Source organism: Fundulus heteroclitus, chromosome 6 (assembly GCF_011125445.2).
Source record: "Fundulus heteroclitus isolate FHET01 chromosome 6, MU-UCD_Fhet_4.1, whole genome shotgun sequence".
Lineage (NCBI taxonomy): Eukaryota > Metazoa > Chordata > Actinopteri > Cyprinodontiformes > Fundulidae > Fundulus > Fundulus heteroclitus.
Window position 1 is genome coordinate 12,254,098 of NC_046366.1, and position 26,920 is coordinate 12,281,017.

Here is a 26,920-nt window from a genome sequence, read left to right on the forward strand (position 1 = left end):
TAAGCCGACTTTACGTTGTGATTGGGTGGTTATTTACACGGGGAATGCAGGTGAGGGAAAGTGCGGCGGCAGTGATCTTCCCGTGTGAACCATGTACTGAGAGCTGAATGTGTGACGCGTTGCCAGTCAAAGAAACGGTCTGATATCAGCCTTATTTACCCATGATGCTTTGGGTGAATTTTGTCTGTCAGACCAGTGTCCTTAAAGACAGTCTTTCACAACATCAACGTGTTCACTTCAGATTGGATAGCTTAATCCTAGCTACAGGTGCACCTTTTAAAGATAGGCTCCATCCGAATACCCTCAATAATAGCTACTAGCTCCTTTTCCTTGACCTTTTGTGAGGTCAACAGTAAGAACTCTATCGTGGGGAGGAAAGGAGCTTTGGACTGCAAAAACGGATCTAAAAATAAGTAAAATGTATTTAAAGTGAGTGTATTTGTCCTTGATTTGAGCAGGTGAATAAGATTATCTGCCAACGGAATCGGTATTTTGACCCCTAAAATACGATAATTAGACATCCTGCACTTGAAATAAGACGATGGAGATGAGCTGTTCTTTTTAGTGCAAAAATCTTATTTCACTGGCAAATCATCCTATTTACCTGCTCAAATCAAGGACAAATACACTAATTTTTAAGAATATTTTACTTATTTTAAGTTCCATTTTTGCAGTGTGGACTGCTGTCCTGAATTCGGACAGCCTTCCACTCCGACGTCATTACGTGACGGAAACGCACGCAGACGATGTGAGCAAACCCGGGCCTACAGCCTTCTGAAAATGAGCTACAGAGTGCGCAATATCTGGACATTTTCCGGGAGGGGGCTCTGCTGATGCGTCATGTCACACAAAGAATTGTGGGATACCTAAAAGGTTGTTAGTGTCGGTAAGGGACGTCACGGGGTTCCTAGGCAAAACTAGCCGCGTGAGGAAGCATACAGGCTACTTATCCTACCTCCTTCCTTACTGACTGCACTATTCGGAGAGCACTTATTACGGCGACCGCTGATGCACTCCCGCTTTGGCTAAAGAGTCCTTTCTCTATAAGGGTATTCAGATGGAGCCATAAACAGACTGCAGCATCGCCGGGGAGCTAAGTAATCACACCCCTGGGTGTTCGGATTGAGCCTTTGGTTAGGCTTTGTCTGATTGCAACAGTCCTTGTTTGATTAGATAAATGATTAGAAGTTCAGCTAAAATAAAAACTGGTAACAAAACAAAAATATCAATCTCAATACATTCAAATTGCTACTTAAACTGCTTCACTGCAGCTTCTGCTATCCTACTGGACGTTGCAAACACAATCCTACAGCAATACCAACTGAACAAGGTGGATAAAAGTTTAAAAAGCTAAAACATGATGTTCATGTTAAATGCAGTTTTGTTGATTTTTACATGGCTTTACATTTTATGTGTTTTTCTCTAAGTATATGTTTCACTCAGGTAGATCATTGGTGACGCACCGCCTTCATTATTCACCGCTTTCTGAGTAAACAACCTGCCACTCCAACTATGATGATAGTTGGGAAGGTTTTTAATCAGGATTCATATTGCCGTCAGGTTTTCAGATTGTAGTCGTTTTAATAAGGTAGAAGTCCCCACAGTCTTCCGCTTGGACTAACTGTTACCTTCAGCCTCCAGTTCTACGTGATAATAAGTGAAAGAGCTAGGAGGGATATTTACTCCTGTAACTCCTTACATTTTATCAGAACCTCACCTAAAAAATGTGAATTGATGCCTTTTTTTTTTTACCTTGTTCTCCACAATTTCTAACATTAACCAAACTAAATTGCTAATCTCGTTGCATTTCCAGTAAATAAAAAAAAAAAAAAAAAAAGGTATCTCCGCTCTGCTGCATCAGCTTGAATCATTTTCATTGTTTTTCCCAGTTTACGCATCAGAAAATGTAACCTAAGCGCAGCGATAAATGGCTGGAGCGTACCTTCAGCAGGTTGCACCGTTGTCATGCGTCGATTGTGATCCCAGGGGCACAAGCGAAAAATGTCATTTTTCAGCCTGGAGCTGAAGAAAATACCGACAGCTGGGCTCCTGGGCTGACATGCAGACCACCACCACCACACACAAGCGCTGACAACACACACCTGCACACCGATCTCTGCTCAAGCACAAAAATGGGCACATGTGAGATGACACACACGCATGCATGCACGGCGACACAACTGTGTGGAGACCAACGAAGCCCACCCTGTGAATAAATCCAACTAAACTTGCATGATGGGAAACTTTAATTGTGCCAGCACGCGTCTCTTTGATGTTATTTGACCTTTCTTGGTTTTGCTTTATTTATTTATTTTTGTCTTGTTCTTACTTTCCAGAGCCGTGTAACAAGCCATCCGTGTGTTTTTTTTTTCTTTTTATCAAAAATCATGTTTTCAATTTGAATGTAGTGTGAACTCCGAAAATCGCATGAGAGAATTATTTTCTACTGAGGATGTTTGTAATTTGTTTCTTATCGTTATTGTTGTCGAAATGAGGACGAAGCGGAGCTGGAATGCAGCCTGATTGTGATCTGCTTCCTATTAAAAGGATGTTTTTGTGTCACAACCGACATGTCTCTTTGAGAACAGCTTTCATTTTATTATTTACCAACTTTAGTTTTCCAAAATGATGTAATGACTATAATGCAAATAATTAGAGGAATGTATATTAAATGTTCTGTTTACCAGGTAAACATCTGTTTAAGCAGACTGGGAGAAAGTCAGGAGTACCTCTTGCCTGGTATCTGTGACTTCTTTCTGGATCACAAGTCGCAGCTTTTAACGGGGAAAAAGAAGGTAGGATGAAATGGAATGAAGAAATACTTCCCTGTGGTCAGAAAAAAGGACCTGCTGAGCGTCTGTCTGGAAGGAGACTCAACAAGTCTGAAAAGTGGGCGGGGTGCACATTTGTATTCTGCCCCCTTTGACTTGATGCCTCTAAATAAAATCCACCCCCACAGAGGTGAACAGAGAACAATTCATGTTCTTAAAACGGAACGGCTATCACAGCAAGTCCAAGTTGAAAGCCCAGGTGAGAGACCCAAATACACAAAAGATGAGATCAAAATTAAATGTGTCCTTCATACCAGACGTTGTTAATAAAAGACTAACACCGCATAAAGCACACGCTCATGGTGAAACATGGTGGTGGCAGTATCATGTCGCGGGGAGGCCTTTCTTCAGCACAGTGCAGGAGATCAGAGTTAATTGAAATAAGGATTAAGCTAATTCTAGAGCCATCCATGAAAATCTGTTGGAGGCCGCAAAAGACTTGAGACGAGGGCGGAGGTTCACCTTCCAGCAGGAGAAATTAAGACGAAAATAAAATAGTTTTAGACCAAAACGTTACTTCTCGATTAGAGCAGACACTATCTATTCAGTCTGAGTAAGCTTGAGCCATTTCACTTTTCCCCCCTTTCAACTATTAGATGTCCAAAGCTGTCAGACATACTTTAAAAAACGCTGCGGTTGCACAAACCCGCTGGGGTTCTGGAAACCAAGGCATTGTCAAAGCCCTTAAAACGTTTCAGGATGACATTTTTGATCCCGTGTAATTTGATTTTTGACTGAATTTTGGCTTCTCGTTAGCTGTAAGCCTCAATCTTCCAAATTAACAGGTAGTAAAACGCTTGAAACGTCACTATGAATTATCCATTTAACAGCAGTTCCACATGAAATTGAAACACTGAGTTAAATTACCTTTCCACTGATAAGCCATAATGAAGGTGCACCGTATCTATTGCTTCTGCAGACTCCCCTCCATCATGCAGGCTCTGATCCGGCTGCAGCTGGCCGCTTGCTGCCACCATGTGGCTGCAGCTGCGCTCATCCCTAATAACCCCCCCACCCCACCCCAGAATAAAAACAAGAGACACAAGCTGGTATTTTTACAGTAAAAAAATGAAACCAAAAAACAAGACTTTATTAAAGAAGCATAAAAAATAAAACTCTTGATACATTTCTCATAACCGTCAAGTCAGCTCAAATTATACGATTATACAATTTCTCCGGCTCACGGTTAAAAGGTCCATAAACTTTCAAATAAAATATATTTCAATTTTAAAATTTCTTCAATAATTTTTCTCATTTTGTTATAAATTGCCTATATGTAGTACACAGGAAAATAAGGAACACAAGAAAAAGTGGAAAATAAAAAATAAAATTTTGAAGTAAAAAAAAAAAAAAAAAGGGTCACATTATTGTCTGGGATATTTAGGTAAGCAAATAAAGTCGTAAAAAATAAAACATGTAAAAACTTTTTTTTGTTTTTCATCTTAAAAATTATTAGCTAATGCCGGGTGGCTTTGAAGACATGCAGATGGTTAACTTACAAATAATGATACATGTTCTTTAGAAACTACACTTATCTTCAATTAAGTCCTTTTTGCTTTTGAAAAACAAGATCCTGTTGATTGTATCCAGGGTATTTACACATAAAACCTAGTTCGCCGACGGCTTTTAACATTTTGGTTCTGCATACAAAGAGAATTAAAGCAAAAAAAAAATAAAAATAGGAGAGAGAGCGGGGAGGCTTGAGGGGGAGCCTGTTACCCCCTCCGCTGGCGCTGCTCCCTTAGCGCCCCCCCCCCTCTAATCACAAAAGAGGTCCGAGGTCACTGACTAGCATGCCTCAGGAAACCCTGTTTTCAAACCTTAAGGAAGGAAATAGGGGAGGGGGATACAATTAGTTCAACATTAAAAAAAAGTCAATCTGGGGAGGGGGGAAAATTGTACCTTCTTAACGTTTAAAATAAAATAAAAAAAATCACTGTACATCAACCCTAAAACATTTGCTCGTTGGCCAGGAGAACCTCTACGATTTACTATGAAAACCCGTCCGGCAGAATACAACAAATTTATTCTTTTAACACGTCCGCCTGGACAGCTTAAAGAAAAAGGGCCTCGACAGACCGTCACAGATGTGCTCGTTCAGACGGCCCCCGCATCTGCTCCCAGTTTGAGGACGCAGAACGCAGCAACAGATCCGACAGGAAGGGGAGGGAACGGGGGCTCGTTGCCCGCTTAAACACAAGGTGGTTGTTTTTTTTTTTCCTTTCTTTCAAGGAGGGGGGTGGGGGTCAGGTCTATGGTGCAGCCGGGGTATTGAGGGGTGGGGGTGGGTGTTGTTCTGAGAAGTTAATGGCGGCCCCTCGCTGCCCTGTCCCCCTCTGAGACTCAGTAGGGAGTTGCACCAAAAGCACCGTGGACGAGTCCTTTGCAAAGACTTAGCAAGTTCCAGCTCCCGGGTTGCATTTTCTCCTACAAGAACAAAAAATATATATATATATGTGTATATAGATATATGCGAACGCGAACCTTTTCCAGAAAGCGGCCCCAAACTCAACGGTCGCAACCGCAATCACGTTGAGACTAACCAGAGCACCAAAAGTATAACTTGAGTTTAAAAAAAAAAAAAAAAAAAAAAAGCAACACATCACCGTTGGTTGTATGTCAGTAAAAACCCCTGCGACCTGTCCTGATCGGTCTTTTGCTCACCAACAGGACCCGGATGAGATGAACGTGCAGAGGACGACCGAAAAAAAAAAAACTAAACTAAACTAAACAATTCAACACGAAACAGCGAAACAGAAAAAAAAACAACATTCTGCAGCTGCTGGGATTGGAACACAAGAAGTGTCTGGAAGCCCTGGATGACCTAGCTACTAGCTGCCATAAAGGATACGTCGATTCTTCCTATACGGTGAGAGCCTGAACATGTGTGATTATGTGTCTGTGCAGTCAGAGGAAGCCCTTGAGAATGTTTGTTTTAGTTCAGTTGTCATGGCTTGTCTCATTCTATGAGAGGAAAAAAAAATAATCTAAAAAGAGAAAGGGTGGGGGGGGGGGGGGGGGGGCAGATTCAGTCAGCCGCCCGAAATGCAGCGTTTTTAACACTTTAAGAGGCAGTTACTGCAAACTCGTTGAACTTTTTTTTTTCTCCTCCCCTCGAGAGGGGGGGGAAAAAAACAACACAAACACAAAACCGGACACGCCTACCTTATTGGAGTAATACTATGAAACACAGGACACATCTCACACTACTAACTATATAGTGCACTACATTTTGCCGAGAGTACAGCGCTGGATAGATGGATTTAACACATCCGGGGGGGCTTGGCCCTTTCTGGGGGGAGAAACTGAGCGCTTCGATGCCAATGGGCGGGTCAATCCGTCTGCTGGGGGTGTTGGGTGCAATAAAAACCAGACAGCAAGGACCAATTGGTGGCCCCCGCTGAGGGGGGGTCAGCAAGCTTGTCTTCGGAGGATCCACAACGCCACCATTCAATTTCCCTGGTTTTGGGTCTCTTTTAGCCGCTGTTGGTCCTAGAGGACGTTTTACATTCATGAGACGCTTGATCTAAAGAAGTGAAGGGCTCTATATTTGTTTTCATTTTATATATATATATATATATATATATATATATATATATATATATATATATATATATATATATATGAAAACAAACATCGGCTGGGGTGTAAGTTCGGCCAATAGGGCAGATGCCCAGGGCGGCATAAGGAAAGGCCGTGTGGGGTCCCAGTTGCTCCCCATGCATGGTGCTGAGAGTAGGGAGACCATTTCACTTGCGCTGCGTTTTATTCTGCGTTAGAAATTTAGAGAATTTCCTGCATTATTGGTTATTGGATGGCAGAAAGACAAACTCGCCCAAGGCGTCATTCTGTCCATCAGTCCAGATAGGACGCTTCAATCCGTGGCCCTTAGGCTTTTTATCCACCAGCTATGGTCACAGCCTCTAGTCCTATTACTTTTCTATTCAGCCTTGCCAATCAATGCCCATCATATTGTCCATTTTGCTTTTATCGCACCACACACCCCAGAAGATCCATTTGCTCCCATTTTAAAAATCGCCACGTCTCGTCTCCCCGCCTAAAGGGAGGCCAGCCGTTCCAGGGAGAAGGAAGTGGAGTGACGTTGAATCCATCTATAGGTACAACAGTGTCATCTGAGAGAGTGCCGTACAGCTTTGCTGCGAGGGAGGAGTGGAAGACCGAAACGAAAACAGCAAAAGCTGTTAATAAAAAAAAAGAAAGAAAAAAGAAGGGGAATTACAGTGCGTGAAAACTTAATTTTCAAGCCCCTTGTTAGTCTTCTCTCCTTAACCGTATTGGACCAAACATTCTCATGTGACGTCGAAGCCCTGTCTCATCCTAGAGTTCAAAAAACATGTCCTACCCACACACTACACAGACGAGTCATTAACTAGTAAGAAACAAAAACACTTAAAAAAAACGAGCAGATCTAAGCGTAACAGGCACGAGATGATCAGACGGACAAAATGGCGCCCTCTGGAGGCGGCGGCGGCCCACTGGCGCCGCTGGGCCTCACACTACCACAAACGCACGAGAAGAAGAAAAAGAGAGGTGGCGGAGGGATTGTCAGGCAGTCCAAAACGTACAAACCGACCACAATCACAGGCCGTCAGCATCGCCAGAAGAAAAAAAAAGGGTACATTTCTCACTTATTACTGAATAATCAGCAGCCACGCCGCTAACGTGGCCGAGACTCATCCAGGTTCCCCCCAAACGTGTCACCAAAGTGAATCACAGAGCATGTCTCGGTATTCGTTTGGCTTATTTATCGCATGGCTAAATTTTGTGTGGCGCGGAGGACCCGCCCTGAAGAGGTTCCTCCAGAAGTGTAGTGTTTTCCCATAGGTGCCTGACTAAGATGCCCACCTAAAAAAAAAAAAAAAAGAAAATGTCTCTTTTTGCTTTATATAAAAACAGGAATAAAGACATTCCAAGAACCTTTTCCTCTTTGTGTCACAAAAGAAAAAGAAAATTAGCATGAGCGAGCGAAAGAGCGCGGAGAAGACCTCGGGGGAGGAGGAGGAGGAGGAAGGTTGTTTGAGGGCGTTAAAATGAGGAGTAGAAAAGTGCAGGCCTCGTTGACAGTTTTATCGAAAAATATCTGTTAAGTACAAAAGTGTCAAAAGGAAAAAAGGCTGTGAGACAGAGAGAGAGAGAGAGAAAAGCAGGCAGAGATCTCAAGAAGCCAGAATGAAGACGCGTGGAGACGGACGGGCGACGGCCCGCAGGGTGGGCCGCTCCACGTCAAAATGAAGGCCTGAAGAGATATAAGACACTAGTTTCCTTCCATAAGTTCACCACCGAGAGACCGTCTGAGCCCCGAGCGGCTGCAGACAAGCTGCATTCAACTTCCCTTGGAAAATAAGTCATTATTATTATTATTATTACTGGTATTATTCATCTGACAGTTATCAGCAATATATCAACATCCGTAAAGTATCATCATCTCTATTAATGCATTTAATAATGGTCCATCATCTGTGTGAAGGTTGTTAGTGTGTCTCCTTCCATGTCCTCCACCACAGCTGGTACCTGTCTGCCCCCCCCCGCCCCGCCCCGCCCCTAAGACCCCCCCGCCCAGCCGGCCCTGGCATTAGGAGAAGATGCGGATGCACTGTGTGGCTGGAGTGTGGCAGACGGGGCATTCGGGTTCGGCCGACTGGCAGATTTGTCCCGCGCACTCCATGCAGAACAGGTTGTGGCCGCAAGGCACGAGGGCCGCCGTCACCTCGCTCTCGAAACACACGAAGCAGTCCCTGTTGACCCCGGGGCCCACGGCCACCAGAGCCGCCACCCCGGAGCCGGCCTTGAGGCGGCTCAGCATCCCGGAGGTGATCCCCACGCCGCTGCCGCCGCCCTCCGAGTCGGTGGGCGAGCCGCCGGGCAGGGAGGAGGCCGAGCAGGAGGAGTAGCCGGTGGACGAGCCGCCGGAGCTGGAGCTGGAGGCGCCCGAGAAGGAGCCGCCGCCCGTGCTGCCCGACTGCAGCCAGGAGAGCGTGCTGAGCGGGTCGCTCTGGGCGCGGCGGGCCAGCGGGTGATCCAAGGGGCCCACCACCAAGTCCTGAGGCAGGGTGGGAGACAAGCGCGGGGTGATGGCGCCGCCGCTCAGGCCGCTGCTGTTGCGGCGCAGAGGCTGCTGCTGGGAGGAGGCGGAGGGCGTCTTGTTCCCCGCCGCGCCGTTCACAAAAGGCGCCCAGATGTTGGAAGCGCTGAACTCGAAGCCCAGTTCGTCGGAGGAAGCGAGTCCCGGGGTGGAGTCGCCCCCGAAGGTGAACCCGCCTCCGGCGCTGCTGGAGCCCGTGCTGAAGGGGCTGGTGGGGCTGCCCCCCTCGTTGGGCCTCCTGCTGGCGCTGAAGGCTTCCGAGCTCATGGCGCCGTTGTGCGTGTGATAGGCCACCGAGGAGGACATCTTCCTGCTGGAGGAGTGGTGCATGGACATGGGCAGGGGCGGCGGCGGCGGGGAGGGCGGAGGAGGCGGCGGGGGAGGAGGGGCGGAGTGGTGGCCCGTGGCTCTGGACCAGAGGGACGCCCCGAGCCCCCCGCTGAGCGAGCCGAGGCCTTCCAGGCTGACGTCGGTGCCGTTGGTGTGGAAGTCGTTGTCTCCCTGCAGGTCCACGAAGGTGCCGGTCCGGAGGGTGATGTGGGTCTCTATCTCCTCCCTCGCCCGGTCCACGTTCTCCGGCATCCCCGTCACCTCGAAGACGGGGTCCTTCTCCCGGCTGGGGGTCACGATGTAGGTGTGAGTCTGCTGCTGGATGCGCTTGATGGTGGCGCCTTTCGGCCCCACGACCAGGCCGACCACTCTGTAAGGGACCCTCACCTGGAGCAACACACAAAGACGTTACTTCAACCCGGGAGCCCTCGTCCTCACACCCCCCCACCCCCCACCCGCTCTCCAGACAGTTTCTGTACCTGTATGGTGGTCTGCCCCGGCAGGTGAGGAGGGCCGGGCAGAGAGCCTCCTCCCCCCGGCCCTCCAGCTTTGCAGCGAGACGCCCGGATCATGGAGAAATGCTCGGCCGCAGACACGATCTCACGCTTGGCCATCTCCACGTCCTCCCGGCGGCCCGTCACGATGAAGACCGGGTCCTCCCCTCTGACGGGGGTCTTTATGTAGGTGTTGGTCTTAGCACGCAGGGCCTTGATCTTACAACCTGGAGAGAGGAGAAACGATCAGAGCCGCACAAACTTTTCCCCTCCAAACGGATTCTTAAACACAGCAGCCTGATGCAAAGAATCACACGAATCAAGCTTGAGGCGCTCGCTGAAACGGGGGCTTTCAGGCTCTTTGAGCTCAATCAAGGATAATGTTTTTTAAAACGATGAGACACACTGAAGTGCTCTTGTATAAAAGAAGCTGAAACAGAGTCACTGCAATAAATGTGATTCAGTCACATTCTGACATTTGCAGCCACTTTATTCAAATTCTGCAGATGTTTACATTCAGATGTTGGATCTGCAGGGATGTGGATGCAAATCCAAACAATAAAAGGGTGACATTTAAAGCCAAAATAAATAAAAACAATAATAATAATAATAATAATAATAATAATAATAATAATAAACACAATAGGAAGACAGGCCTAGATGTGTTGAAAACAGGATTTTTCCTGATTTGCCAAATAAAGGAAGGCGGTTAAAATGATCAGTACAAAGAAATTAATACAGCAGCAGCATTCAGCATCTTAAATGGCAAATTTGCTCACAGCCAATAATTAACGACTCCCGTCTGTATGGAGGGGAGCTTAAAGCAGCGCCGCCCCTCCCCCACATGTTGTTGTACACTGCCTGTAAAGCACACAAATCACGGCTGTCACACCGTCGGCCAAACGAGCGTCCTCCGGTGAACTTTGTCTTGTCCCAGTATAGCAATGGGGTGATATATACATATATATAGTTTAAATTTAGGCATTCTTCATAGCAGTTAATGTGTTTTTATTACTTTTGTTATTTTTCTTTTGTCTTTGTTGTCCTTTAAAATGTGTTGCTGCTGGGGGGGAGGGGCTGTCAGACTGAAAAGCACCTGTTTTATATCTTCTCAGTAGAAATTCAGCTTTTACGTGTTAGTTTTGCATATCAAAATGAAAACAAGTAGCAGATAATCCAACTTTAACAAAGTGTTTAGCACATAGTAACAAATATGTACCATGTTCAGCAGCAATTGGACCAATTATCGCGTTTTTTTGCTTTAAATACAAGCCATTAGGTCTATGGACCCCATCATGAGTTCCATACAGGGTATTAAAAGCACACAGCTTAAAAATGAGATGATTGCTTACTAGCGATAACTTGCAGAACAATATATGCATTTCCACTCAACCTGTGCTTAAAATGACGCATAATAAAAACGACCAGAGTAAAAGCGGAGCGCGGCCGTCCATTATGACGCCAGTAGCTACCCGGCGGTGCTTAAATCACTGCGGCCGGTTCCTACACACAAACAAGCCCTCCCCAGCATCAACGCGACTTCAGCCGCCCGTCTGCATCCTAAAGCTGGCCGGCCTGATGAAGACCAAACTAAACCGGGCTAGAACCGAGTAAAGGGGGCCAGGCTGCGTAGCTGCAGTCCCGCCTGGGCCATGTTGTGTGACGCTGGCCCAGCAGCAGCAGCAGCAGCAGCAGCCCAGGCGCCGCTCTGTGTCTTTAAATGCGAGGCGCCGCCGACCAATGGGAGGCAAGGAGCGTGATGTCATCCTGGGAAGCAGAAAGCATGGCTTTTTCAAACAAAGAGAACAATGCCGTAACGCTAGCGCGGCTGCGGCGAAAAACACCGAGCCCGGAGCGCACCTCCATCCCTGCTTCGGGGGTGCGCGGTGGAGGGAGTGAAAGCCGCGAAGAGCCGCTTTCTGTGAACAAAGGAGCGGGAGTCGGTCCGCATGCGATGGGCAGGCGTCGGCAGACAGCGCTGGGTGCAGGGCGGTATTACACCGCCCAGCCCCGTGTTTGTGCGCCTGCTTTGCCCCCGTTTTCCTTTTAGCTCCTATGCGCCCCGAAAGCGCGACAGCCCCGGACGCGTCCCGCCGCCGCCGCCGTCCGTGGGGGTCGGAGCGGCCGCCGCGTGTGCGCCGCGCTCCGCCGCAGCGACGCTTCGCTCCGGTTTCTTTGTTTGGCGCAGGCTGCGAGACGCGTCCAGACTCCCGACAATCTGCCGCTTTGTCTGACCCTCTTCCACCCCTCCCCCTCCGTCCTCCTCGGCAGCCACCCTCGCTCTCCCACTCTCCGCCAGGGCATTGTCTAAAATGTGGAGAAAACGGAGGCGGAAAACCGCCAGATGTGCCGTTTTCCCCCCACACATATGTTGCCATTAAAAATAAAATAAAAACACACCAGACACACACAGGGCGATGAGAGCGGCGCGCTGATGCTCGGGAAGTTTAAAGTTCACCAGACGCAGCCACCCAAACAAAGAGCAGCCGCTGATCCCCCCCCCCCCCTCCTTACCTTGTCTGCCCACGATCTCGGCGACGTGCTCGGAGCTGGGCACGGGCACACACTCCGTCATGTTCACGCTCCTTTTCCTGCTGCACAGCACGGAGCTCTGCTCCCCGTGGAGCATGGGGTGCGACGCGGCCATGTGGTACCCGCCCGGCCCGTAGTACTCCGGCGACGGGGAGCAGGACGTCGGCGAGTCCCGGGACCCGCCGGGGTGCTCCATCATCTGCAGATCCACGTAGCCCCCTCCGCCCACGCCGTTGCAGCTCTCCGGGCCCGGGGTCCCGTCCAGGGTGTCCACCACCAGCCCGTTGCCGCCTCCGCCCCCGCAGTCCACTTTGTCCATGGCCATGAGTGACAGCTGGTCCAGCGCGAAGCGCAGAACCTCCTGGTGGTCCTCGTCCCGGGACTCCTGGTCCGTCTCCCGGGGCAGAGCCACGCCGCCGTGCTGGCTGCTGATCACCACGTCGTGGTCCATAATCTCGGGGTGGAATAAAGGGCTAGGCATAGTCTCTCCGTGGATCTCACATCAGATCACGGATGCCTTCTTGTTTTTGTTTTGGTTGTTTTTTTCCCCCCAGGAGTGATCTCACCCTCAGCTGAAATAAACAACAACAACAACAAAAAGAGACAGATTTAAAAAAAAATGATGAGTTTAAATAGATGTGCAGAGCAGGTGTAAACAGCAGCGATCTGGGCGCCTGGCTTTGTCTGTTGTGGCAGCTTGTCTGACAACTGAGCCCATGATCCGGCGAGCCTGCTTGTTTTGTCTTGTCCCGACACACGGGCGAATAAAAAACAATAATAATAAAGTGTTTTATCCGCCTGGCTGAAACGGAGGACGTGGAGCCTGAGCCCCCACCCGGCCACCGAGGCGTGAGCCCGGGGAGCGACGACGCCGGAGCCAAAAGCCGGAGCGGGGGCTGTTTTTAGCTCCGAGCGGCGGAGCTAGCTAGCAGGCTAGCTGCAAACAGTCGGCTCGCAGTCACGTTGTCGACCCCTTTGTTTGGGAGCACCGCGGCTAGCAGCGTTAGCCGCGCCGCTCCGCCGCCGCCAACAACTTGTGTTCGGCACCGAAACGAGCCGCGGCGGGGTTTCTTTAAATTAAACAGCCCCGCAAACACCGCAAACTTACTTCGTCTGGCCGCCGGGGGTCCTCTGGCCGCTCGCCGCGCCGCGTTGAGGGGGAAAGCCGAGGAGCAACAAGAAAGGAGGCGATCAGTGCAGCGCAGTGAGCTTAGCGCGGCGGCTAACTAGCGAGGCTAAATGGAGGGGGGCGTTGGAGAAGGGAGGAGGGGGGAGGGGGGGGGGAGAAAAACCGTTAAATAGCTTTAAAAAAAAAGGGGCGCCGATGTTTTTCTTCTTCTTCTTCTTCTCGGAAGGCCAAAGCACACTCCTAGGAGCGGCGCTGGGTCTTCATCCTCCGTCTCGTCGGGGGGAGAGAGAAGCGTGGCTGAAAGCCGAGGCTGGGAGTTCCCTTTGAGTTCTAAGCCAGTGATTCTCTGCTGCTGCTCCGCTCGCTGCTGCTGCTGCTGCTGCCGCCTGACCCCGCTCGCTCCGCCGCCTTTGTCTCGCCAGGCGCACGCCGCTCCGTCTGCCGCACACACGGCACTGACGTCAGCCGCGACACAACAATGGGTTCAGAGGCCACATGCAGCATCGACGCGCCGCCGCTTCTTCTTCCCCGACCTGCGACGCTTTGGGTTTAACTCGCTGGGGAAGCTTGCGCTTGTTTTTGTCCGGCTGCGGCGCGGAGGGATCAGAAGAAAAATAATAATAATAATGTCATAGAGTGAAATAAAAAAAGTATACGGTCATGGTTGGGTGTGTTCATCATGGCTACCAATGAGGCGTTTGGGGTGGTCCAATAAAACCTCTCGGATGCTGTGGTATTGTTTGCTTCACAGCTTTAATATAGCTGGTTGGTGAAATCAGTTAATTCGTAAAAAAATAAAAAATAAATAAATGTCGAAGGGACCATCTTAATTTAAAGAATACGTTTTAGGGACCAATTCAATGAGTTACATGTTCACATGTGCAGCTTACCTATTTTCAAGCTTATGTGCGCTTTGAAATTACATTACGATTTCCTTCTATAAGGCAATATGTTTATTTCTATAACTCTTTTTCGGCAACGAGACGATTCAAAGTGCTTCTATGAAGAAAATTACATCAATTACACGATTATTTGCTTTGTCGTTCAGCCCGTCTCCAATATTTAGATTTATTTAGAAGGGGTCTGACATTAATGTCCTTTAACCGAATCAAAAGTGGTTTGCCGAACCATGCGTGTTTTGTTTTGGGACCTTAGCTGTTACCGAGCACGCCAGGCCCATTTCTACATCACTCCTGAGCGAAATCGCGATAAAGGATGCACCAGCAGCAGATGGCGTTCCTCTACCACCTGACATAAAGGAACCGACAGTCTCACTGATGCTTGTGGTGTCTGCAATTGTTTCTTCTTTTCTTTTTTTTTGTAGGTCACCTCAGGTTTGATGGTCCAGGAAGAGACATGAGAGGATTTAAGATGAGAACGCGTCTCTTCTGTTGTCTTGATGATGCTTGTTTTATAATCAGTCAAGCGCACAATATAATGTGGTGGAAAATACACCACATTTAATGTCAGGGAACATTTCAACACATTATTATTTCTCTTCCAGAGGATAGATAAAGCTGTGCATCCTGTTATCGCCTCTAGTGTATGGACAAAGAACAATTTTAGATGAAACTGTTCTGAAGTTACCAATTATCTCTGCACATTTTTAACTTTTCATTCTGATGGTTAAAGTAAAAAATAAATTAAAAAAATGCCTTAAACTGTTTGGGGTTTTATTTTAGGGGGGGAAAACGACATAAAAATTTCTTGAAGACAAAATAAATAAATCTATCTTCTGAAGTGGAAAAACATGACACTACATTGGCCGTCTACCCAAACTGATTGAGCAAAGAATTAATCGGAGATCAATAATTACTCTTTGTATTGAAATTTAATAGAGAAATAGCCTAGAAGCCCAGGATGACTTTGGAAGAGCTGCAGAGATCCACAGCTCAGGTGGGATCATTTCTACACCAGGATAACTATTAGACAAATCTGGCCTTTAGGAGTGGATTGAATATGATGTACACTTGACAAAACGTAAAAAAAAGGTTTAAGGCATATAAATACTTTCAGAGGCCACAGCAGGTAAAGCAGACACATCAGTTATAAAGAAGCTGCATTTATTTCACAACCAAATATATCATCATGACGTACAGTGCAGTGCGTTGGTGTTGGACACTTTCAGATCTTTAATGTTACTCTCCAAGCTCCGACTCCGTTGGCTAAAGAACAGAAGAAATCTGCCGACGCAAATACAAGGACTCGGGTTTAGTAAACTCAAAGTATTGTGGACAAAACTAAAATGGTGAAACTTGAAGACAGCCGTTTATCCACAGCCACACTTAGTGCTGTGTTCGTAGAAAAATACTGCAGCTCTTCCGGAGACACGCGTCGTATAACAAACTGCCCACAGCATCGGTGAAATATAAAGCAACACAATCAGGGAGAACGGTTTAAAAATATACACAGCCTCTGCAGAACCGACATAAACATTGCAACAGAAATTCACATGTGTGAGGTTTGTAACTTCAACGCTGAGGTTAAACATCTGGAAACTAAATGTAACACTGCATTGTATTGAGGAGCACCATCCACAGCTGCCTTACATTAGTAGAGGTAAAAAACAAAACAAAACAAAAAGCACCCTTTTAGGAATAAACTACCAAGTGTAAAAATATAAAAACAATAAAGATGACAGTCTTTGTTTAGGTTAGGAAAACTTTCAGATTTCAATTGCTTTCCTGCATACAAATTAAAGATGGAGGTTTTTTTAATATATATATGTATATACGGAGTAGTATCAGCAAACCTGAGGAGAGAGGAGAAAGAAACGCGTTACTCATTCAGGAATCTGCTGCAGCTCATACGTTTGTAAACCAAACAGTGATGAAAGGAGGGAATCGGGGCGGTGCTTCTACCTGCCGTGGCTATACCTCCTCCTTCTCCGGCGGCTCGCTGCTCTGCTCCGCTTTGTCCACCGCTTCGTCCGCCGCTACATCCTCTATATGAGCAAGAGAGTCGGCCATCAGGGCCTCTTCCAGTCGCCTCCTCACGTTCTGCACCAGGTCCTCCTGCCTCCTGAGACGCGCGCACAAACACAAACGACGGCGTTAAGCGTGTGCCACACCGTGGCGCCGAAGTAACGCACGTCGTTTTCTCTCAGCGCTGTCACGGAGACTTGAAAAATATGAAAAAGTCTACAGAGATAAAATTAGTGATTGTGCTCCGTCCGCTTTATGCTCATTAATTCAACTGAGAAACCTCAAGCAGAGAAACTGCATACAACCTCATGGTAACCACAGCCCTTAAAGAGGTGTGGCCTAAAGAACGGTTAAAAAAAAATCATAAATGGTAAAATGGTAAATGGACTGAACTTATATAGCGCTTTTCCGGTCATGCTGACCACCCAAAGCGCTGTACACTATAGCCACATTCACCCAGTCGCTCTCACTAACGCTCACACATTTATACACCGAGACGCAGCTCGGTAGGCAACTTGGGGTTAAGTGCCTTGCCCAAGGGCACATCGACATGTGGCAAGGGGAAGCTGGAATCGAACCCACAACCTTCTGGTTGCCAGACGACTACTCAACCCATCAAGCCACAGTCGCAACAAGGAGTTTGCAACAAGCCATGTATGCATTATTATTATTATTATCATCATGTAGAGAACCCAGCAAACGCATTTCAAAGCTTGCTCAGGGCAGACGAGACGACTAACCTTTAGGCATGTGTTCAAAATGCTATGAACGGCAGAAACAGCCTCTAAACATCCCTCCCCTCAGAGAAACATGGCGGTGGCACAGCAAGCTTAACCCTACAGCCAGAGCTATAAAAGGTGTTGCTTTTAACACTTTTAAATCTAAATTAGCCAGAGAAATGGTACACATGGATCAGCGCAGAGGCTCTTGGTGGGTCATGATGCAGGAAAAACAAAAGAATGCAGAGCCTCAAATGATCATTACATTAGCATTTTATAGAATCTAGGTACACACCCATGCATGGGGCTGTCCACTCCCTCACATGTCATCGGTGGAAAATGTGTCACCACTTGGGTGTCATCTGATAGATTGTGTAATAGTATGGTGGCAAAGACTTAAGTGAGCGTGCTGCCCCTGGGATTACCGACCGTTCTGCTCATCCATCCCATTTCCCATATGTGTGCACGTCAGGATGTGACATGGCCTCATCTAATATCTAACAAAGGGATGAGTGGGCTCGTTTGTGGGCTGGAAGGGACCAGTCAAAGTCCAGACCTAAATCTAATCCAGAACACAAGACTTGAAGCCCCTGGCCACAGAAGCTCAGTATCCAACCTGAGCTTGAGCTATTTTGCTAATTAGACTGAGTAAAAAACAAAACAACAAAAAAAAAAACTTCTAAATGAACAAAGGTAATAGAACCAAACTCAAAGTAATTACTACGAAAAAAAAGTAATGTCCGAGATGCACTTCATTACCACTTACATAAACATGCTGTGACACATTATGTTTTGTACTTCTCACAAAGTCAGTTTGAAAGGAAAACTCCAGATATGCCCAGAGTCCAAAACCTGTAAAGCAGGGTATGAAAATGAAGCACACCCTATTCTCTAAAACAGGAGCTAACAGAGCGAAGGGACAATATGATTCACGGTCTGATGTGTCTGTAGAGGCTGTATGAACGAGCAAACTCTCTATTTGTTATATTAATATTTGGAAGGCCAAAATAAGACATCATCAGAATGACTTCTAAGGAACGGTGTTCTACATTTACTCTGAGGAAATCAATAGTCCGTTTCACAAAACCCTTTAAGCTCAGGCATCTTCTAAACCTCTCTGTGATCTCTGAAAGGACCGGGCTGCCTCGGACTTGAGGCGACAACCAGGACACGGCTCGGTGCGTCGCTTAAAGCGCCTCGGTTTGCTTGGGTCGGGCTGAAGTGCGCCAACAGAACCAATTAAGAGACTTCAGGCCCTGTAGTTAGCGGCGGCCATGTTTCCCCCTTAAAGATGGCAGATGTCTGAAACTTGACGCACAGCGATCAATACTGAGCCGGCTGAGTACCACTTCGCACCTCCTTTGGTTCCGCAAAGCCGGCTTTATTTACAAAAACCCACATCTGTGCGGGTCGCTGCCAGCCGCATCGGAGATTTAAAAATAAAAATAAGGTTAGCTGGTCCAGGACTGGCTGCAGCTTTCCACGTGTTGTGGTGTAATGACTGTAACCTACAGCAGGGATTTAAACTTAAGATGCTTTGCCTTCATTATTTACTGCATGTTGGTCTGAAACACCTGACATTGTTGTTTATTCACTATGTGATCTTAATAATTGGTGTTTGCCGTTGTTGACAATGATTCATAGTTATAAATAAAGCTGCCAAGAAACAGAAAAACTCGGCTCGTAGCTCTTATGTCCCGCCTGATCTTCTTCACTGCCTGTTGGCGACGCGTCTGCAGGTGGGTCGGTGATCAGTTCACACCGGCAGACGGCGTCCAGATTAGGTTTGAAAAAGTTCAAACGTGTTTGTTTGACTGCTCCTGAGGTTGGGTCGGTTCCTCTCTCTCATTGCTGGATTCCAGTCTTCACCTCTTCTCACTAAAAACACATTTTTAGGCCAACGTCGCTCTGCTCACTGACCCCAGTTACTGCAGAGAGACTTTTACCAGCTGGGAATGAGGGGGGTAAAAAAAAAATCCTTAGGTGTGTCCCCAGCGCTGGTTAACAAGGTAAACGCGCAGTTTTAGAGGTAATTTTGCTTAGATAACAGGATCCCAATTAACCCTGATGCTATGCTAAAGAGCATGGGCTTAGAATAAACACAACACTGGTGAAGCATGTTAAAGACAGACGCCCTAAAGTAATGTAAAACAGTTAGTAACGACCCTATAACAATGAAGTGGTAAACATGCTGGAAGGCATCAGTTAAACTATTAACTACTTAATAAAAGCCCCATTACTCTGCTACGTTGGTCTGTTTCCCTGCAGGATACTGAATGGTTCCCCAACACTGCTCTGTCCGGTAATCAGGGGGTTATTGCAGCTAAGGATAAAATGAGAAAACACAAATAAAAAGTTGGATCCAGGCTGAAGCTGATAACCTGAGCAGAAACTAATCACAACCTGTAGCAACCGACCCTCTTGGATCTAAATGATCGCTCCAACAGGGAAAAAGCTGCAGAAAGACTGGAAACAGAAAGTGAACAGATCTGCTGCTGCAAGACGTTTGGATGGGCCAGGTTCTTGTTTAAACTGCAAAAATGTGTATTTTACAATTAACTGCACATTTGAACCCAAGGTTAAAGCTTCTATTAAAAGATATTAACACTTCCTCAAAGTGTTGTCCAGTCAACTGTTTGGCTATAAATAAAGGAAACACTTTATTTAAAGTTTATTTCCCCTAACTGGAGGCTGAAGTATCTACTAGCAAATGGTTTCACCCAGGTTAAAACAATTAAAAAACAGTGTTTTTCTAATCTTTGTTAGAAAGAATCCTACTTCCAAAAGCATAGACCCATTCCACTGACACTGCGATGGGGGACTCTTGTACCTGGCTGTTCACCTGGACCATAAACCGGCCTGGAGTGCCAGCGTCTCCCACTCCACGCATGAGAGAGCTCCTTCAGGGACAGACTGCTGCACCCTCAGAGCACAGAGGAGCGTTATCACAGATCCTTCCTCCCAGCAGCTGTTTGATACGCCTGAATCTCCCCTCTGAGGGACAGTAAACTATATTTCTCTTCAATCTATTCTATGCATTTAAAATAGCTGCCACTGTCGACAACAGTTTCAAGAGTACTTTCTGGTATTAGTGGTTAGAATACATCTTTTTGCTGCTACCCCTTTGTTAAATGAGTAAAATTATGCAAATCCACATAATCTGACTCCAGAGTGATTGGACAACCTTGAGCTTCACTAATAAGAGTACCAAGAACCACCTCTGATCCTCCCAACAACCTCCTTGAAGGAGTCAGTCGCTCACATGAAGGAAGCGCGTTGTTTCTGAGGAGCCAGGGTTTTCATCTCTAACCGGCCGTACCTGATGTCATCGTCGGTCACTACAAATGCTTTGCAGAGCGGCTGCGCCGTGTTCAGCCAGACGCCGGGGTTTTTCTCCACCGCAGCCGTGAGCTGGCCAGTGATGGGCGCCGGGCTGGTGTGCAGGGCGCTGGCGATGGCAGAGAGCAGCGTTTTATCGGAACACACAGGGCCGACACCTGAGGAGGGAAAACAACAAAAAAAAAAAAAAAAAAAAAAAAAGAAGCTGACTCGGGCCACGCTACATTAAATCCACATTTTGAAGAACACCTGGGCATGTCGGTCCTCACTCTGTAAACCTTTGGGAAGGTCCATAGTTTTCACCAGCTCTTCTGCTATGTCGAATGCATTTAGCCCGCTCAACTTCCTCTCCCAGAACAGCTGATCGGAGAGGCAGACGTTAGCTTGTTAGAATGTTCCTTATTCACAGCAACATCAAAAGGCACGTTTCTTCCCTCCATCCTCCAACTTACTTGTTTTGGTTGGTCCACCGCTTTCTGAGGGTCTGTTTTCACCTTGTTGCTGGGATGGTTAGTTATCTTAGTGACAGGCTGCTTGAAGATGGAGGCAGTCTGTCGAACAGGGAGTGTCGTGTTCAAGTCAGGTTTGACCTGCAGGAGAGAGGACAAGAGAAATTGGGCAAAACGGGAAGCAGCTTTCATCCGTTTCATAACACAGATAAAAAAAACAAACACAGACAAAAAGCACCTATATATTTGGTAGAATGACTCCTCTATAGTTAGTGCTGTCAGGACCAACCTGGGGATAATTATGGTGCAGTGTACTCAAATCTAAACAGGCTGTTTTATAAACATTACAACAAACCCAATATTTTAAGCATGGCAAAAATAGTTCACAAAAATACATTTTACAAAATGCAAAAGCAAGAAAACAAAAGATCCAGATTAAATGGATATTTGGTGTCACTACCAGTTTAAATCATTATTAGTTCCAATTTGCACAACTCTATGGATTTTGCCAGTGTAAACAAAGGTACACCACACAGGTGCTAATGGCCATCAGTTTCACTCTGAAACAGAAATAGCTGCATAAAGCTCTAAACCTGAGTAAGGAAGAGCAAACCTCTGCTGCCAAGCAGGTCAAATACCATGGCAACAAGCAGCGAGACAAGGTAGTAATGCTGCGTCAGCAAGGTCTACCCCAGACAAAAGTTTTAACGCCTGGGATTTGGAGATGTGTGGTTAGAGCTCCTGAAGCACAGAGAAGCTGGAAACACGGAGGACCGCAGACGCAGCGGTAGGCCAGGGAAACTTAATGCAGCAGCTCCAAACCCATTACGCTCAGTTCCTTGAGGAATCGGAAGATGTACAGCAGTGCCAGTGGTGGAAAACAGTGGGAAGCTGGCCCAAGTATCTACTGGCCAGATACTTAGTCGTCGTGGAAGTCTTGCATCCCAAAGGCCAAGGGAGTAAAACTATGCACGAATATGGCAGCTTGCAGACCTCTACCACAAAGTATATTGTGACTGAAAAGGCTAGAAAGCGGCTCAATGATGCGTTTCTGCAGGCCACGCGAGTGGCAAACGTTACCAAGTCTGGGCCTGCATTTCTGCAGATGGAGTTAGAGACCTGATCAGGGTCAGTGGCGTCATCAAAGCCGAGGAGTACAGACTGAAAAACGTCATGCAACTCAGTCAGGGGGGCCTGAGATTCCCCGCCTTCAATTTAACAGAGACCCCAACCATAGTCGTGTCATTAAGACGACTAATCAACTATCTTCAGCTTAAAGAAGAACATGGAGTGGACCGAACAGAGCCTGGATCTCAACACCATCCGATGTCTCTGCAGGACTACATGGAGAGACAGAAAGATTGGAGGATGTTTACATCCACAGAAGATCAACTATCCTGAAGAGTTCCTTCAAAACCCGTGCAACTAGCAGAACCGACGGCGTTCTGAAACCAGAGGTGGCCACACCACGCATTGATCCGCTTTGCATTTCTCTTTGCTTCGTTTTCTGGATTTTGTTTTTTCAGACCTGCCTAAAACTTTTGCACAACACCCGAAGCTAGAAAATAAGCGTGAAACCTAAAGGTGCCCGCCAGTAACAGCAATGTATTCGGAGAGCTCACCTTGATCTGATGGTTTACGTCGTAGAGGTGCTTGTGTCTGCTTCTCTGCACTTTGGCCTGCAGCGATCGGCCCGCCCGTGACTGGCCGGCGTTGGCGTCGGTGCGAAGGTCATTGCGGAAGATCTGGGGCTTGTTGAGAATGCGCTTGACGGGTAGACTGGAAAGCAAAAACAAACAACCAGGAAGTGTCGTCATTATCTTCCAAGTCGTGCACGAGGCTCGTCCGAAACGTTTTCGGTAGGCCGGATTAGTTTTGCTGATGTGGCATTTTTCCAAAAGTCACCTTAGAGAACCCCTGAAGTGCAAAGCGTGGTTGCAAAACTTTGTCGTTGCTCACGGTTGTTCGTTTGCGTCTTTCTTGCACCGCGAGGCTGCAGTACTCGGTGGACATCCAGCGCCGAGCAATTTTGGCTATGTCACAATTAGGGAATTTGACCCATCCATTAGGTGTCAGTAAAATGTTTGAAGTGGGTTTACCTCCACATGGAAGGGAAGACAGTTGCAGCAGTGAGATAATCTAATTTTATTACTTGTTTTAGAGTTTGTGCAATCATACAAAACATGGAGTACTGGTCAATCAGTTTAATATATAGACTTGCTTGTTGGTTGGACTTTGCACTTTATGTTCAATAAGGATTGATGTCCAATTAAATTAAAAGCTGTTCTCTTGAATTATATTCTGATCAATAGAAACATTAAAAGTTCATGTTTAAAATAGTCCTTGTTTACAAACATTGTTATTTAGAGGCCATTTTTGTTACCTGTGGTTAACGCGGAGAAAAGTCAAAATTGCAATGTTGGTTGATATATATATATATATATATATATATATATATATATATATATATATATATATATATATATATATATATATATCTATATATATATCTAATAGAGAGAGCGGAGAGGAGAGAGAGAGAGCAGAGAGAGAGAGAGCGAGAGAGAGAGACCGCCAGGAGAGAGGAGACCGAGCGGAGAGAGGAGAGAGAGAGAGATAGATCTATCGCTAGCTGATAGATGCTGCTCGCTAGCTAGTCTAGATCGCTCGCTCGCTCCTGATCGCTCGCTCGTCGGATCGATGATAGATAGATAGATAGATAGATAGATAGATAGATGATAGATAGATAGATAGATAGATAGATGATAGCTAGGCAGAAAGCTATAATTTCTGCTCTGAGTTTTAGCATGCTTTGGGTCTTTAGCAACTAATCTCACATGGTGAGGAAACAAATTGATTTGTTGTTTGTATATATTTTAAAACACATGATAAATTAAACTGAAAAAATTTAAAAAATAAAAATAAAAAATAAAATTAAATCGCATTAAATCGCAATATTAAGAAAAAAAGATCGCGATTAGATTATTTTCCAAAATCATTCAGCCCTAGCGCCGATATGTGGATCGACATGGAACCGATCACATCTGTATCCCACCTTTACTGATTTATGGAGGTTAGCTCCAGTGAGCTAAAGGCCTGCGCAGATTAGAGATTCACTACCAAGGCTCCTTAGAAATCTGACCTTCTGATTCTTATTATACCTGAATCCGGTTTTATTTCTGAGGACTAAAAGTAATTTGTGCCATTTCTAATTTAAGTCAAGAATTAAATAAAATCAACACTGGCCATAAAAGAAAAATATGACGCAGGCCTCTTGGGAGAGGGGTACAATGGAAGGAAGTATAAGATTATCCCTAAAAATGCATCAAATGTGCTCACTCAGCATCTATCTGATTTCACTCAACTCAAAACAAACCTTATCCACATAAACAAACACGCAGCCTAATAGGTAAACAGAGTGGGGGGGAAAAATAGGCAATTTTCCATTTCGATGCAGTCAAAGAGCTGGAGAGAAATCTGACTTTTTCTACGAAGTTATTATGATGATCAACGATCAAAGCAGATCAAAGCAGATCAAAGAAAACAAGACATTAACAATGAAGCATATTCCTAATGTGGGAAAGAGTTGTTTTTATGCAACTTTAATAGCTGTCACAGCAGTGGATTACAATAAAGAAAAAAGATGGCGTGATATTACAAGTTTAAAAATAAACGCATCTCTAATCCTAGCGAGTTGAACGCATCAGGGGATAAAGCCAGAGGGGCCAAACTGAGGTGGTTTGGACATGTACAGACGAGGGCATCAGTAGGAGGATGCTGAGGCGGGAGCTGTCAGGCAGGAGGCCTAGAGGAAGACTAAAGAGCAGATTTATGGTAAAGGATTTGAAGGTAGTCCGTGTGAGATGAGAAGATGCAGAAGTTAAGGTTAGATGGAGACAGATGACTTGATGTGGCGACCCCCCCCCCTGAGGGGGAAAAGCTGAAAGAGGGCAGTAAATGACGGTTTGACGACAGAATTAAAACCTACTGTAAACCAGTAAACTAGGCAGTTGGATGTATGAGGCCCCGCTACATCCTTCCTCTTTCTTGCATGGCCCAATCCAGATGTAACTGGTTAAACCAGGAAGGATAATAATAAAATAAAAAAACATATCGATCGACAGACGTATATTGATGACAGAAAAAAGGGTCAATAAAAAGTTCAATAGAATAACAGTTTTCCTTCCTTTTGCATTCTAGCCATGTAGATTAATATTACAGTCATTACATCCTCCCAACCAATCACAAACGCAGACCCAGAAAGACCCCGTCACGAAGCCCCGCCCCCTAGAGTTCAGTGAGCACGCGTTCTTCTTACTTTTTTTTTTTTTTTTTTTTAAACTTGCAGTTTTGGTAAAAAGTTGGAGTTTTGAACTAAATGTTTGTGTGGTCTGTATTTAAAAATAGGTCGCTAAGCAACAGCATAAAATGGCCAGGGCTGCACTTAAAATATATGTTTTGAATTTGTTGATAATTATTGATATCGATCAATATTTCTATTTTATTGATATTTTTGTCTATATCGTTCATCTGAATTATAACCCACATCTTGTATTTGTTAATTCTTAATGTCCCTAATAATAATAATAATAATAATAATAATAAAGTAATTTTACATATCTATAATTACAAATCACACAACTTTAAAAGAAAATTCCCATTAGTTAAATACGAAAAAAAAACAACGTTTTAAGTCCCATATAAAACACACTGTAATTAATATAACCTTGTGTAGCATTTATTTTTGTTTCTTTAAGGGGGGAAAAAATAGTGTGGTAGCCCTTTAAGGAGCACGTCATCATAAGGCACCCCAACGTGGTGGAGGTTGAGGTGGTGGAGGTGGGGGGGTGTTACCAAATAAAGCGCAACACGGGGCCCTGCGCACTCGCAACTCGAGCGTGTGTAAACAATGAAACTTAGCTTGCTAATCAAGCTAGCACCCTGTGGAACAGCGACGACCCAGAGACCCGCGCCGAGTCTCGCCGCTTCCAGTCTCGACACATCGCCAATCCAACCGGCTCAAAACACGTTGGGTCTGTTCAGGACGGCGGCGGAGGAAACAAATCAAACTCCCGACATGTCCACATGCTAATGAGCGTTTAACTAACGCCGCGAACGCGTGTCTGTGCGCTCGTCGTTGTCAGAACAAGCCAGCTCGCATGCAGTTGAACGCCTCACCTCTTCCTCTCCATGGTCCCGGTGTGTGTCGCCGTGTCGGCCGCTGGTTCTGCGCCGAGAAGAGAGGGGGGAAAAGTCTGCTATCTACCTGTTCTGAAATTACAGTCGGTTTAGCTGTCGAGTCCTGCTCTCGGGACGCCTTCAGATCACTCCGCCGGACGCGCGACAGCTATCCGTTATTCATGCGCCACGGCGCTTGTAGGTGTAAACTAGTCCCGATTATGACGCTACACGGCCCGCCTTTAAAACTTTCTCTCTTCGCTGTTCCTCTAGCGGCGGCTTTTGTTTTATTTTCATTCGCAACCTTTAGACCGTTTTAACTTTATTTGAAGTTTTAGTTTGCCACAAACTCCCATCACTGAACAATTATGGCACACATTGAATAAACTAATAAACTGTTTATGGGGGAATTCAATCACTCTGAAAGCAGATTTTTAAAATTAATTTATATACCTGTCAGCTCACTTCATATTTAATTGTAGGTGTTACAGTTGTTCATTTACAATGTTGTAGCTGTTTTATAGAAGTGTCCTGGAGAGCCTGCACGGTTCTGGGTTCAAATCCCACAGACCCTTAGCCCCAGAATGCAGCATAGTTCAGCCCAAGGCTCTCTAAGGACTTCATTGGGTTCTGCTTTAATGACAATAAGGATAATTACTAAGTAAAGAGAGTTATTTGTAACCTAAATGTGAGGTTTGTGACAATTGTGTCATAAAATACAACTTAAAAAGAAGCCGCTTAAGCAGCTTTAAAACCTTACTCAGGATAACGGGCAATCATCTTTCACATCCGACTCAGCTGATTCTCATCTCGTGGCTAAATCGAGAATAAAAACAGACCCTTTTTTCAGAAAGGCACATTCCACCAAATCAAAGATCTGACGCAGTGAGCA

General features: G+C 46.0%; 2 protein-coding genes across 2 annotated transcripts; both read right to left on the reverse strand.

Annotated features, from left to right (window-relative positions):
* Positions 1-3,880: 3,880 nt before the first annotated feature.
* Positions 3,881-14,024, reverse strand: LOC105934582 (RNA-binding protein MEX3B). The gene is made up of 4 exons (XM_012874655.3): positions 13,399-14,024; positions 12,273-12,862; positions 9,744-9,985; positions 3,881-9,651 (listed from the first exon to the last, which is right to left on the reverse strand). Exons 2-4 carry the CDS (start codon positions 12,769-12,771, stop codon positions 8,425-8,427), a joined length of 1,968 nt encoding a protein of 655 aa, XP_012730109.2. The 5' UTR covers positions 12,772-12,862; positions 13,399-14,024; the 3' UTR covers positions 3,881-8,424.
* Positions 14,025-15,465: 1,441 nt separating this feature from the next.
* mbd3a (methyl-CpG binding domain protein 3a) lies at positions 15,466-26,204 on the reverse strand. The gene is made up of 7 exons (XM_036138062.1): positions 26,029-26,204; positions 22,473-22,629; positions 20,854-20,991; positions 20,671-20,761; positions 20,382-20,559; positions 16,281-16,440; positions 15,466-16,171 (listed from the first exon to the last, which is right to left on the reverse strand). Exons 1-6 carry the CDS (start codon positions 26,040-26,042, stop codon positions 16,290-16,292), a joined length of 729 nt encoding a protein of 242 aa, XP_035993955.1. The 5' UTR covers positions 26,043-26,204; the 3' UTR covers positions 15,466-16,171; positions 16,281-16,289.
* Between the last annotated feature and the right edge of the window lie 716 nt (positions 26,205-26,920).

Coding starts and splice junctions, on each gene's coding strand:
- LOC105934582 (XM_012874655.3), bottom strand. CDS start 12,771: ATGCCTAGCCCTTTATTCCACCCCGAGATTATGGACCACGACGTGGTG. Junction 9,986..12,272: donor CGAGATCGTGGGCAGACAAG/GTAAGGAGGGGG, acceptor TCCTCTCTCCAG/GTTGTAAGATCAAGGCCCTG. Junction 9,652..9,743: donor CGGGGCAGACCACCATACAG/GTACAGAAACTG, acceptor GTGTTGCTCCAG/GTGAGGGTCCCTTACAGAGT.
- mbd3a (XM_036138062.1), bottom strand. Junction 20,560..20,670: donor CCTTCCCAAAGGTTTACAGA/GTGAGGACCGAC, acceptor TTCCCTCCTCAG/GTGTCGGCCCTGTGTGTTCC. Junction 16,441..20,381: donor GTGACCGACGATGACATCAG/GTACGGCCGGTT, acceptor CGCGCGTCTCAG/GAGGCAGGAGGACCTGGTGC.